The following is a 14,428-nucleotide window of genomic DNA, read 5'->3' on the forward strand; positions in this document are numbered from 1 at the left end:
ACCAAAACTATATTATTCTTTTCATTGGCACACTATTAGTTTTTTGGTATAGATTTTAATAAAAGAATAGCAAGTATCTTCCACTTAAACCCGCAGGTGATGGGACATTGGAGTTATCGTGGCACATTAATATAACATTTTCATGCTCTTGTTGGATCAACCCAACTGCTTGATTTTGAAACATTTAAAATAATAAAACACTATTTTATTATTTTAAAAAATAATAAAATATGTTTTGAATCTTTTGATTATGTAATTTCTAAAAATAGTTCGAAGCTTTATTAATAAAATGCAGCGCAATTTTCTTGTAATAAATTTTGGCTCCACGTCAGCCTCGCCATGCAAACTTTCATCTGACTATATGCGCCACGAAAGCGTCCAGATCTGCCCAGGAGCTACCACCCTCCGCCGTGGCCCGCCTCACCTCCGCCCCCAACTTCCTTGCCCGCCGACGCACTTGCTCCCCTTCTTCGCCCATCAGCCGCTCCACGGCCAGCCTGACTGCCTCTGCCGACACGACCTCCGTCCGTCTCTCCCACTCGCGCGCCGGGAACCCAACCCGCAGCACGTGAGTCACCAGCACCGCGTTCCGCGGTTGGTCGGAGTGCATCGGCCACGTCAGGATCGGCACGCCGGCGCCGAAGCTTTCGATGCAGGAGTTCCACCCGCAGTGGCTCACGAACCCTCCAGTTGCCGGATGTGATAGGATCTCGACCTGAGGCACCCACCGCCGCACCACCCTCCCCCGCCCCTCCACCCGCGCGTGCGGAAGCCACTCCCTCTGCTCGTCCTCCCCAAAAATATCGCACCGGTCGGCATTCCGCAGCACCCAGAGGAACCTCCGCCCGCTGGCATCCAACCCTGCCGCCATCTCCGCCACCTGCTCGTACGAGAAGGTTGACGTGGTGCCGAACGACACGTAGAGGATGGAACCCGGCGGTTGCTGATCCAGCCACTCCACGCACTCGTGACGAACCCCCATGTTTTGTCTCGCCGCGAAGTGGTGCAGAGGCCCGATGGAGAAGGTCTTCTTGCCTTCCCACCCAGGCTCGCGCGCCATCAGGTCGATGAACGGGTCGTCGATCACCCGGCACGTGTTCAAGAGCAGACCTTCGTCGGCGGCCATCATGTTCCATTGGCTGTGAACGAAGTACTTGAATTCCTCTGTTATGCAGCCTTCGTTAGACACTCGGGGAAGCTTCAAATGTTCGATCACCGGCTCCGGCGGCCGGCCGCGCCCCTCCCAGCGGTACAAGAAGCTGGAGATAGCGGAGACAGTGTGGAAGCAGATGCTCTCGACGTTGGGGAGGGGGGCTGTCGTGCCGGCCGCGAACGTCATGGACGAGTCATGGATGAGAACGACGCGGCGGGAGGCGGCGGCGAGAGACCGGAGGAAGCCAGCGAGAGGGATGAAAATGTGGAGAACGGCGTCGAAGGCGGGCTGAAGATGGCTCGGGAAATTGACGGCTGCGTCGGGCGTCGGGGCAGGGGAGGAGAAGTGAGGCAGCGGGAGGTCATGGAAGTAGATTCCGCCGCTGTTCTCGGAGCGGTCGCGGACCTGGCGATTATGAGTGGCGGAGCCGACATAGTGGACTGCGAGCCCTCGGGCGGCGAGGACGCGGGAGAGGTGGAGGAACTGGTTGAGGTGTCCCTGAGCCGGGAGCGGCACCATAACCACGGCCACATCGTCGGCCGCCATGAAAAGAGTACGCAGAACATGAAGTGATATATTGTATGTTTATATAGACGAAGAAGTGCAAGTTTAGATGAGATCGAGCAAGTGGCACATTGGCGTAATTCTCTCAGTGTCTTCAGCCTCGAACAATTTGTTTGCCCTACCCCTCGCCATTAACGGTCCTCTCATTAATGATCTAGTTTGAGTCGTTCAATAAAATTGAAAAGCGAGAGTATTCAAAGGGCCATAAGGTGCAGCATCCCCATTGTTGGTGTCTCGAGACACTGCATCGATGTCTCTCTCATGCTTGATTCGATGCTGTCGGTACACGCAGTGCTCCTTGCAGCGGATTAGTTCTCCGTCAATTCGAAGAGGAAGATTGATGGATTTTATGGATTAGAACTCCCGTGGATTAATTAGTTCTCCATCAACTCCGACAACAACTCTGGGGTACAGAGATTTTATGGGTGGGAACGGGTACCAATTGCTCGTAATTGGTTCCGACGCCGCAGCCTGCGGCCTGTCAGGCGACCAGAGGAGTCCACACTTTAAAATCCAGAGATTTGACACTGCAGATTTACTAATAGTGTTTCAGTGGATTAATTAGTTCTCCATCAATTCCGGCAGCAACGCTGGGGTACAGAGAGATTTTATGGATGCTTCCGGCGCCTCGACCACACTTTAAAATCCAGAGATTTGGCACTGCAGATTTATTACTTATATATATATATATTCTAAAACCTAAAAATAATATTACACATTCTAAATACTATACCCTATTAAATTCCAAATCCTAAATTTTAAACTCAAAGTTAAAAAAAAAAAAGCAAAACAAAAAAAAAATTACACATCCTAAATACTACATATATCCCATCATGACCATTTAAAATTTTTTCATTTTATTTTTTTTTTAACTTAAACACTATAATCTAATCACTGAATCCTAAAATCAAAATCTAATTGGTTTAATACTAGCTAGGGGTATAAACGAGCCAAGCATCTCGCGAACTATTCAGGTCTCGACTCGAAAAAAAGATCATTCGATTAAATTAATGAGTCGAGCTCGAGTCAGATTTCCAACTCGAACAGGTTATCGAACCGAGCTCGAGCTTAACAATATTTGGTTCGTGAGTTCGCGTACATATTCGTTAAGAGGCTTGATTATAATAATATATGAACTCTGATAACTGTTGGAAATATAATGTGAATGAAAACGTCATGAACGAGTCATGGATGAGAACGACGCGAAACGAGTCAAGCAGCTCGCGAACTATTCAGGTCTTGACTCGAAAAAAAAGACCATTCAATTAAGTTAATGAGCCGAGCTCGAGTCTAATTTCGAGCTCGAAGAGATTATCAAACCGAGGTCGAGCTTAATAGTATTTGGCTCGTGAATTCACGTACATATTCGTTAAGAGGCTTGATTATATATATATATATATATACATAATTAAATATTACATAAATAATAAATATAATAATATATTATTAATTATTATAACTAATTAACTTAAACGAGTTTGAATTAAGCTCGTTTAATTTTTAAATGAGTTTTTTTTCAAGCCGAGCTCGAGCTGAACTTGAGCTATTTAATTTTATTGTGAGCCGAACTCGAGCTTAAAAACTAAAGCTTGAATTGAACTGGGCCGAGCTCGAGCTTAGGGAGAATGAACCGTGTCCGAGCTTGAGCCTCTTACTGTTCGACTTAGTTCTGCTCGTTTACAACCCTACTTAATGCTAAACTAAAAAAAATGAACTCTGATAACTGTTGGAAACATAATGTGAATGAGAAATTAAATCTAGATCGTTTGATCAAGATTGACAAATCTGGATCGTCGATTTGAGAAGGTATAAGTGTCCTTTAGATGACTCAATCTCAACCATTGATTGATATCTAAATGAAGAGACATTATATTTCTTGGGAAGGGATTCAATCTAAACCATCCAATTCAAGTTGGATGATTGAGATCTAATTGAACAAAGAGGTTCTTATACTCTTTTATTTAGTATAAATAAGATCCATCTCATTCTCATTTCACTCACTTAATTCATTTCAATTCAAACCAAGAATTATATTCCATACATTTGGAGAGTTCAAAAAACTTCTTCGGTTCGGAGGTCTTCCGATTTACAATACTTCTATTGCAAGATAAAGTCGTTATATCTTGGGAGACGATTACCGTGTTCCGTGAGCATCGTGTGCGGGGCAAATTCATCATAAAAAGATAGAGTCCAACTCTAGTCTCAACTTTGCCAAAGGGGTGTTATATTGTTATTCTGTCCGCGCTCACATTGCACCACCACCAAATCCCAACAATTTTAAGACAAATCTTTTCCGTGCAATCGTGATGGATTCATCATCGACATCTCCTATTCCACCAACTCATGGTGAAAATCGGAGAAGTTTACAGCACCGATTTCAAGATGTGGCAGGAAAAGATATTGTTTTATCTAACTACGTTGAACCTTGCAAGGTTCTTACATGAAGATGCCCCCTCGATATGTCAAAGTGAGACTGATAAAGAAAAGAGGGGGACATATGATACTTGGGAGCATAATAACTTCTTATGTCAAAATTATGTTCTCAATAGTTTGGACAACACGTTATACAATGTGTATAGTTCAATGTCAAATGCAAAGGAGTTATGAGAATCTCTCCAAAGGAAGTACAAAATAAAAGATGTTGGACTGAAGAAATTCATCGTCGGTAAATTCTTAGACTTCAAGATGATTGATTCCAAAACTGTGATGACTCAATCCAAGAGTTACAGTTGATCCTACATAATTTGCATGTCGAGGGCATGACAATGAATGAGTCCTTTCAAGTTGTCACGGTAATCGAAAAACTTCCACCTTCATGCATGGAGGGAATTCAAAAATTAAGCGCAAAGAGATGAGACTTGAGGATCTGATTGTAAGACTACAGATTGAAAAAGATAATCACAAGCAATCAGAATCAACAAAATTGCCTATATTTGCAAAGAAAAACCTAATGGAACCAAATACTGGCAAGAAGAGAAACTATCTCTGCAAAGGGTAGAGCCAAGGGAGGGCCAAGAAGTTCTAAGGAACGTGACTCACAACTGTGGCAAACTGAATCACAAGGTCAAAGATTGACATCATCCAAAGAAAATCACTCAAGTGCACATGACTAAAAATAAGTCAGTGTCAATAGATATGTCAGAATTAGACCTGACTATCTTTGTATTTGAAGCCAACTTGATGGACAATCCAAGGTAGTGGTGGTCGATACTGGTGCCACACGACACATTTGCTCTAACAAGGCACAGTTTTCAACTTATACCCTTATTAATGGGAGAAAACTAATTATGGATAATTTTGTAACTTCCAACATTTTTGATCTTGGCAAAGTGGTACTGAAGATGACATCAAGCAAAGAAGTGACACAAATCAATGTGCTTCATGTTCTAGACATCCAAAAGAATCTAGTGTTAGGGGCAACTCTTGTCAAAGCTGGTTTCAGGTTAGTGTTTAAACGAAATAAATATGTATTCACAAAAAATGGTCAATTCATAGGCAGAGGGTTCATGGAGAGCAGACTATTTAAAATGAATGTAATAGTTGTACATCATGAATTCAATGTCAATAAAATTATAAATTCTACTTATTTAGTCGAGTGTTCTAATTTATGGCATGTTAGACTTAAATATGTAAATTATAACACTTTACGATGACTTGTGAATTTAAATTTATTGTCAACATTTAATGTTGATCCAACACATAAATGTGAAATATGTGTTAAAGCTAAAATGACAAAGTTATTTTCCATTCAATGGAAAGAAGCATGACCTTTCTAGAATTAATTCACAGTGACATATGTGATTTAAAATTCGTACAAACTAGAAGAGGTAAAAAATATTTTTTTTACTTTCATTGATGACTGTATTAGATATTGTTATGTGTATCTACTGAAAGGCAAAGATGAAACCTTAGAAACATTTAAAAATTATAAGAATGAAGTTGAGAATCAACTTGGTCAATGAATTAAAAGAATCAAAGTGATCGGGAAGGAGAATATGATGGTCATTTGATGAATTTTGTATAAAATCTTGCATTATTCATCAAATGATAGCTCCTTACTCTCCTCAATCAAATGAGATTGTCAAGCGTAAAAACTGAACTATTAAAAAAGGTAGATCTGCTACCTTAGTGGCCCCCTAGTGTCGGCCCCATGGATAAAAAAACTGAACTCTTAAAGAAATGATGAATGTTATGTTGATAAGTTCGGACTTACCCTAGAATTTGTGGGGGGGGGGCTATTTTATTGGAAAATCGTATTCTAAATAAAATCCCTCACAAAAGGAAAGATAAAGCTCCTTATGAGTTATGGAAGGGTCATAAGTCTTCTTATAAATATCTAAAAGTGTCAGCGTATTTGGCTAAGGTGGAAATACCTAAACCAAAGCAAACCAAAATAGAACCAATGACAATCGATTGTATTTTTATTGGATATGTCAATAATAGTAGTGCATATCGATTTTTAGTATACAAATCTGTAGTTCTTGATGTGCTTGTTGGAACAACAATTTAATCAAGGAATGTTATATTTTTTGAAGATATCTTTCCTTGCAAAGATAGGAAAGAAGAAAGTTCAAATAACAGAACTTATAAAACTGTGGATATGGATAATCTTGAAAATAATAAAGAACCAAGATGCAATAAGAGGGCAAAAATAGTAAATTTATTTGGTCCTAATTTTTTGAATTATATGTTGGAAAATGAACCAAGGACAATAAGCGAAGCCTTATCAAGTCACGAGGCTCACTTTTAGAAAGAAGTCATCAATAGTGAAATAAATTTCATCATGCAAAATCATACTTGTGAATTGGTGGATATTCCACATGAAATTAAACCTTTAGGATGTAAATGGTGGATATAAAGAAGAAATATAAGACTGATGGAACTATTGAAAAGTACAAGGTAAGACTAGTAGTAAAGGGATTCAAACAACAAGAAGGTCTTGACTTCTTTGATATCTATTCACCAGTAATGAGGATCACTTCCATTCAAGTACTCATTGTTATTATTATAATACATAATCTTGAGATACATAAAATGGATGTAAAAATAATTTTTTTAAATGGTGAATTAGAAGAAAAAATATATATGCACTACAAGAAAATCTTCAATCAACAATAGTTAAAAGATAACAGTTTTAACAAAAAATCGTTGTCTTTTTGAGGTTTTTTAACAAAGACAATGGTTTTCAAAAAATCGTTATATTTTAGTGTTGTTTGGAGAGGCTACGACAATGGATTTTTAAAATTGTTGTATTTAATTGTTGTTACAAGGGATACGACAACGATTTTTCTGACCGTTATCTTTTTTTTTTTTGCTTTTTTTTTTGTTTCAAGACAATAGATATTTTGGTTAAAATATTAGTTTCCTTAAATCTAAATATTTCACAAAGTCCCGAGTGTGATAAAACCCTCCCTTCGTCAAAGACTTGCCTCCGTCAAATACTTGCCTCCATCACCCCTGACGCTTCTCCGGCAACTCGACGGTGAGGCATTCGACTCCCGCAACTCGACGGTGAGGTGTTCAACCCTTCACTACAACTCGTCTCACATTCGGCTCTTGCTGTGACATGACTCACCTCCTTTTTCAAATACTTGCCTCCATCGCCCTCGACGCTTCTCCGACAACTCGACTGTGAGGTGTTCGACTCCTGTAACTTGACGGTGAGGTGTTTGACTCTTCACGACGACTGCTATCACATTCAACTCCCGCTGTGACATGTTTTGATTTGTTTATTATGGTGGCGATTTGAAAGGTTATGGTTACACAAATATCCATTTTTGTTGGGTTTGGTTTCTACAAATCTAAATCTTGAGTGACCTGCACCTTATTTTTCTTTGTCAATGGGATCATTGCTGAGAGTGTAGCGCTAGAGGTTTTTTGTCTACAACCTAGGTCACATTATTTCACCTTATTTTTCATGTGGAGAAGAGATTTAGAGGAAAAAGAGACATATTTGGCTTTTGGGTGGGTTCTAGTTAGATTTAGTGTTGTAAAATCTAAATCTTGCAATATCTCTTAGCAGTTGTGCCTTGACCAGGAGTGAAAGATGAGGAAGCATGGATGGAAGCTTCCTTAATTAGCATCCTCTCCAGGTTTCTATATAATTTATTTTATTTTTTCTCTTATTATTTATTTCCTTATCGTTTAGTTGTGATTCATCTCCCTTCATTTTTTTTTGTTGGACTATGTGCATGTGGTAGCGATAGCTATTTTTCTTGCTCTCGAATTTTCTTTCTACGTGTTCTCTTTTCCTTTCATTGGGAAGAAGTTAGCTATTTCAATATGTGGTAATGGGGCTTTACACTCCTCTAGTACGTTATTCTTCTCATGACCTGTTCATTTCTTTGTCTTCTCACCTCGTGATAGATCTCTCATATATCATATCTTTATCTATCCTTATCTATTTTTTTGTAGTCCTGTTGTTTCAATTAATTGTATTATTAAAATTAGTTACGCGCAATGTTGATCCTCATTTTCTAATTATAACAAAAAAAATTTCTAGTTTATTTATGAACACTAAGTTACAAGCTACATTTTTAATCATTAATTGTTACGAGATTCCTCCATATTCTAAAATGATTAATTTGATAGTAGCAACTACAATATTAATAGAAGGATGATGTTTGTTGCCGCGTTTCATTTCCAAGCTATCAAATTAAGATATGACATTGGCAAGTTCATCTATCTTTGGAATTGGAACTAAAATTATCTTTGGATTAATTTTAGGTATGCTAATTGGATTTGTCACAAAACATCATTAGGAGAAGTTTCTAATGAAGTGGTTTTCATGTTATCGAGAGTATCTCAACAGTTGAGGTGAGTCCTAATTCTTTTACTAATCTCTTATCTTCCACTTTACTAATTACTTTTAAGTGCAAGTGACCAATTTTCTATATGTACTTTTTATTTTGCTAATCTTTATTTATATTACATTTTGTATAAGAGATTTGTTTGTAGCTTTCCCCTTTCATATTTAGATGAATAGCTTCTTCACTTTTTTAAGAATTCCTTTTCTAATTCTGATTTTTTGTTCTGCAGGTTCCCCTTTCGCTGTGCTTTGCAACTTTGAATTATTTCAGTAGTCTTGACTACAATTAAGATTCTAATGGTGTTAATTATATTCCATTTAGTAGATGGCAAGGATGCATAAGAATAAAGCAATAGCTCACCATCTTGGCCTATTGAAGGTTATTTCTCTTATCTTCCTATCTTCTTGAACTTGATTATTCCCCTTAGTTTGTCTTTCAGTTCATTAATGTTATTAATTTTGCTTGGCCATTTATGGATGCTCTTGATAATTTTCATGTTTGTATGTGCTGACCACTTTAAAAGTTGGGTTCATTTTGAAGACTGAGATTGCATATTTTTTTGTTGAACAAGATAATGAGTGGAAGTAGCACCCAACACACTTATCTTTTTGTTGATACCATCTCAATTCATTAAATCTTAATTAAACGAACTTGATAATTACACAACATAATACCTAGGCTAGCTATAAGGGGAAAGTAGCACCTGTGGATATAAATATTTTACTTGTAAAACATGATACTTTTGCCATCAATGAATCTCACTTTCTTTTGCCATTGACATCTTAGTTTTTGAAAAAAAAAAACCATTATTGTTCACAAAAAAATGCAAAACCTTGAATTAAGGAGTGAGAGAGGTTAGTATCGTAAAGATATGAGTTCAAAATAGATACACTCATGATGGTTCTCTCTCAGTATAGGTGAATGAAATGTGAATTTACATCATTGGTTTTTGCAAGTCAAAAAAAAAATGGTAATGCTATAGTCATGTGTTAAGTAGTTAAAATCTCTCTTTGTTAAAAATGATAGTCCCTGGATATGATCCCCTAGATATGTATTAACTTAGTAACTTTTTTGCTATACACCATCAATTTCAATGCTAATGCCACGTGTACTGGCTTAAAGCTCCACTTGAACTGGATGATAGTTCTCAAATAATATCTTATGGGCTATGGATGATAGGTCTCAAATAATATCACAGTTCCAAATTTCTGTAAGCAGGATAAGATTTATTTACTAAGCTATCTTTTGTTTTCTCTCTATACATCTGATCTTGTATGGTTGTTTGCTTATAAATTTTCCTTTTTGTATTCCTATCTTATCAAGTTCTATACATCTGATGCTATGGTTTTCAATGCTATGGAGTTGGAGGACACTTGCACAAGACTAGAATTGCAGCTGGAGTTCACTGGAGTTTGTACACTTGAGTTGGACACACAAATGTTGTTATATTTCTAGAGTTGAACTGCAATCATAGCTTTTTATTCTGTAACTTTGTAGAGTAGAGTTTGTAGACTGAGTTAAACTTCAAACTCTGTTGTAGACTAGAGTTTATGTATTGTATTTTATCTGGAGTTTCTCTCTTATACTTTATCTGGACTTTGACACTTAATGTTTTGTGAATTATTAGTGTACATTTGTGTGTTTGTGAAATTAATAGTGCCTGATTATGTATTGGTGGTGTTATCAATGTATTTGTGAAATTGGTGTTGCCTGATTATGGAAGGACAAATACAATGGATAAAATTTGTTGTCTTTTCATTTTTTTTTTGTTGTAGTGATGGAGCAACTTAAAGGGTTTGTGACTCCAAGACAAGAAAATAAGGTGTGTAGACTCATGAAGTCACTATATGGTTAAAACAAGCAGCGAAATTATGACACAAGAAATTTGACAAAGCTATGATGTCAAATAGATTTAAAATAAATGAGTGCGATAAATGCATATATATCAAAGACACACCTGACTCGTTTGCGTAGGATCGTAAAGCGCTAGAGGGAGGGTGAATATCGTAAGTCACTTTTTCACTTTTTTTTTTCATAAAATGAGATAATGCAACAGAAAATAAAGAAAGAAAGAAAATTGCTAACACAAATTGATTTTACTTGGTTCGGAGCCTTTGATAACTACTACTCTAAGGCCCGCACTCGGTGAGTGCTTTCTTTGGGCAATTCACTATGAGCTCGAATAGATTCAATGATTTTAAGTATAAAGCAATAAACAAAAATATACCAACAACAAATAGAGTAGTAGCTTGAGTGTTGGTTGTTGGTGCAGCTTTTCAGTACCATAGAGAGCTTCTTGGAGCACGCGTGAGTGCGAAAGTCAAAGCAATTGTTGTTCTGGTGCTGTTGGTCGAAGCTTCTTTTATAGCCCTTTCCGAGCGCCTGGACCACTCCGGGGTGCTTGAACTGAGGCCTATCTGACCATGCTTCGTCACTGGATTATCTATCTCCGAGTGTCTGGACCACCCTCGGGCGCTTGGACCACTAACGTGGTTGCACCTCGACGAAGTTTTATATGTGAAAGTTGATCCAACTCCTGGCGCCTAGATCGGTCAGGACACCTGAACCCTGATGTGTTCAGGCCAACCAGGGTGGGCTAACAAAGCTGCTCTCATGGCTAGGTTCAGCCCCATCCAGGTGCCTAGACCCACTTAGGACGCCTGGACCCTTCCGCGGTGCCCATCTAGCCAACTTTTAGCTTTGATTTCCTGCACCACTGAGTTAGCAAAATTAACAATAATATGTAAAATAAGTATTTTGATAGTCTCAGGACTGTCCGATCCTGACTTTGGATTTCGTTGAAACCCTAGGTTGGGCCAACGCCAATTGTTCCCTCAACCAAGAATGCACCCTCACTGGATCTCTCCTTCATTTTCTTACCTCACTTACCATTACAGATTTTCTTGACTCTTGACCCACCAGGTCTTCCTGTCAGATGTCCCATCTGGACTGAAGTTAGTTGTCAAGTCCGTACTGGACTTCCTGTCAAATATTAACCTATCTAGTCTTCCCGTGCCAGTTATCAACCTAACTGAACTTCAACCTGTAAGATCCCATCAAGTCTTTTAGTCCTATACACTTGGTAAATGGGTTAGAAAATACAACATCTAACTTTAATCCACTTGTCATTCATCAAAATCTGAGTTTGATCATTGATGCTAACTGCACCAATAGTTTGTCATGATCTATCTATATATAGACGATATGATCATCATAGATAGTAATCATGATATAATCATGACTATTAAGAAGATGTTGACCAAAAACTTTGATATAAAAGATATAAGTATAACATACATTATACTCGGGATTAAGATTGATAAGGCAGTAGATGAAATTATCCTTTCAAAGTCTTATCATATTGAGACAGTACTAAGAAAATTTAATGCATATGATCTTTCCCCTGTAAAAATACTAATGGACTTAAGCTTATATTTGACTAAAAACCATGATGAACCTATATTATAATTGAAATATTCGAGGATAATTGACACTTTGATGTATATCACAACTGTACACGTCTAGATATTGCTTTTGTAGTCAACAAATTATGTAAATTTATAAGTAATCCAAATGATAACCATTGGAAGACATTAATAAGGGTTCTTAAATATTTAAGATACACCTTTGACTATAGATTACATTATATGAAATATCCAGCAATACTAGAAGGTTGTTGTAATATAAATTGGATATATCATAAAAAGTCTCTAAATCCATCAGTGTATATGCATTTACCATTGATGGTGGAGTAGTGTCATGGAAATCCATGAAACAAATGTGCATAACTAGATTAACTATAGAATATGAGTTTATAACCTTAGATAAAGCCCCAAAAGAAGCTGAATGGGTTCGTAACCTCTTAGAAGATATCCCATGTTGGAAAAAGCCAGTGTCTATCGTGATGATATATTGTGATAATCAATCAGCAATTGCAATGACACAAAATAGCATGTCTAATGGTAAGTCATGATATATTCATCGATGACACAATACCATTAGGCAGTTGATCTCTAACGGAGTTATCTCTATCGATATGTCAAATCAAAAGATAACTTGGCAGATCCATTTACAAAAGGTTTGAATAGAGATCAAAGATACTACACATCAAGAGGAATGAGATTAAAAATCTACAAAAAAGAATATTCATAGTGGTAACCCAACTTTATTGATTAGAGATCCCAAGATCTTAGTTCAATGGGATAACAAAATTATAAAAGTTTGCGTGAACACTTAGATTAGTTCCCCTCTCATTCCTAGGATGGAATAGTGCTACCTATAATATGTAGTGAGGTTAAGTTATAAACTTTCAATGACTCCTATACTTGAAAAAGTAGAGTATGGTAGGATACTCTTTATAGGAGGTCACCTAAATAAGTATGAAGAAGGGTCGCTTTAATAAAATACTTATGAATCTAAGATGTTGTCTACGGCCAAAACTGACAAAATAGTGAGGGCTATAAAGAAGTGAGAAATATTATTGTGTATGTACCATTATTTTGGTTTATACAAATAACTGAGTAGTTCAAGACATTATGTTCACTAAACAACCTAGTAAATCCGATGATACTCTACTACGGAAGATTCTAAGCCACAAGTTACCTCTTCTGATGTAATAATCTTTCGATTGAACTCTTCTTATATGATAGCAAGCATGCATTAATTTTTATTCATATGGAGGATTGTTGGAAACATAATGTGAATGAGAAATTAAATCTAGATCGTTGGATCAAGATTGACAAATCTGGATCATTGATTTGAGAAGGCATAAGTACCCTTTGGATGACTCAATCTCAATCATTGATTGACATCCAAATGAAGAGACATTGTATCTCTTGGGAAGGGATGCAATCTAAATCATCCAATTCAAGTTGGATGGTTGAGATCCAATTGAACTAAGAGGTTCTTCTAGTATAAAGAAGACCCTTCTCCTTCTCATTTCACTCACTTAATTCATTCCAATTAAAAGCAAGCATTGCATTCCATACTTACATTTAGAGAGTTCGAGAAGCTTCTTCGATTCGGAGGTTTTACGATTTGTTGTGCTGCTATTGCAAGATAAAGTCATTGTATCTTAGGAGATGATTATCATGTTCCATGAGCACCGTGTGCGATGTAAATTTGTCATAAAGAGATAGTGTAACACCCCACCCTCCTCACTACTGGTCTGTGAGGGTGGAGCGCTACTGGTCTACTAACTTATCTTAACTAATGTTGCTCGCATGAAAATATCTATACTTAAAACTCTCTAAACACTCAAAACATGCAATTAATTGGCAGCGGAAGACTAAATGACTCATCTATACATACTACTCAGACTTATGCTCACAACTAAACATATATATATTAATCTGAACATGCGAAAACTATATATATGAATCTGAAACATGCATGCAACAATAATACAACTCAAGTAATAGAACTAAAGTTCATTTCAAAAAAAAGTTCTAAACCATAAAGTATTCAATACAAAGTCTGAATGAATTTTAAACTAATTCCCAAGGCTTCCATAGTCCAGGCATCACACATCCATCCGCACCTCGTTGTTGCCTTCCTTTGCTATAGCTTTTTCTTTCCTTTATCTGCAGTAAGAGGAAAAATGCAACTATAAGTAAAATTGCTTAGTAAGCACTATCTAACTCACAAAACTCGAATATGCATGTGACTGGAAGAAATCTAGAAACTGAATGCTCAAAAGAAGATACTACTCAGGCTCATCTAACAGCAAAATAAACATAGCATACTGAAATACTAAACATGTAAGCAAATCTAAACAACATGTCAGCATACAAGAAAACTAAACTTGCTGAATTTTAAACTTATGTGAAGCTTATTTTACTTGTTTAAAAACTTATACTTTAATACTTCAAAATAATAATCAATCTCTTCTTGGGCCCAGGCG

General features: G+C 37.3%; 1 protein-coding gene across 1 annotated transcript; it reads right to left on the minus strand.

The window, feature by feature from the left end:
- Nucleotides 1-330: 330 nt before the first annotated feature.
- LOC122025569 (zeatin O-glucosyltransferase-like) lies at nt 331-1,739 on the minus strand. The gene has a single exon (XM_042584399.1). The coding sequence runs from the start codon at nt 1,697-1,699 to the stop codon at nt 350-352; it is 1,350 nt and encodes a 449-aa protein (XP_042440333.1). The 5' UTR covers nt 1,700-1,739; the 3' UTR covers nt 331-349.
- Nucleotides 1,740-14,428: the final 12,689 nt, after the last annotated feature.

Source organism: Zingiber officinale, chromosome 9B (genome assembly GCF_018446385.1).
Source record: "Zingiber officinale cultivar Zhangliang chromosome 9B, Zo_v1.1, whole genome shotgun sequence".
NCBI lineage: Eukaryota > Viridiplantae > Streptophyta > Magnoliopsida > Zingiberales > Zingiberaceae > Zingiber > Zingiber officinale.

Coding starts and splice junctions, on each gene's coding strand:
- LOC122025569 (XM_042584399.1), bottom strand. CDS start 1,699: ATGGCGGCCGACGATGTGGCCGTGGTTATGGTGCCGCTCCCGGCTCAG.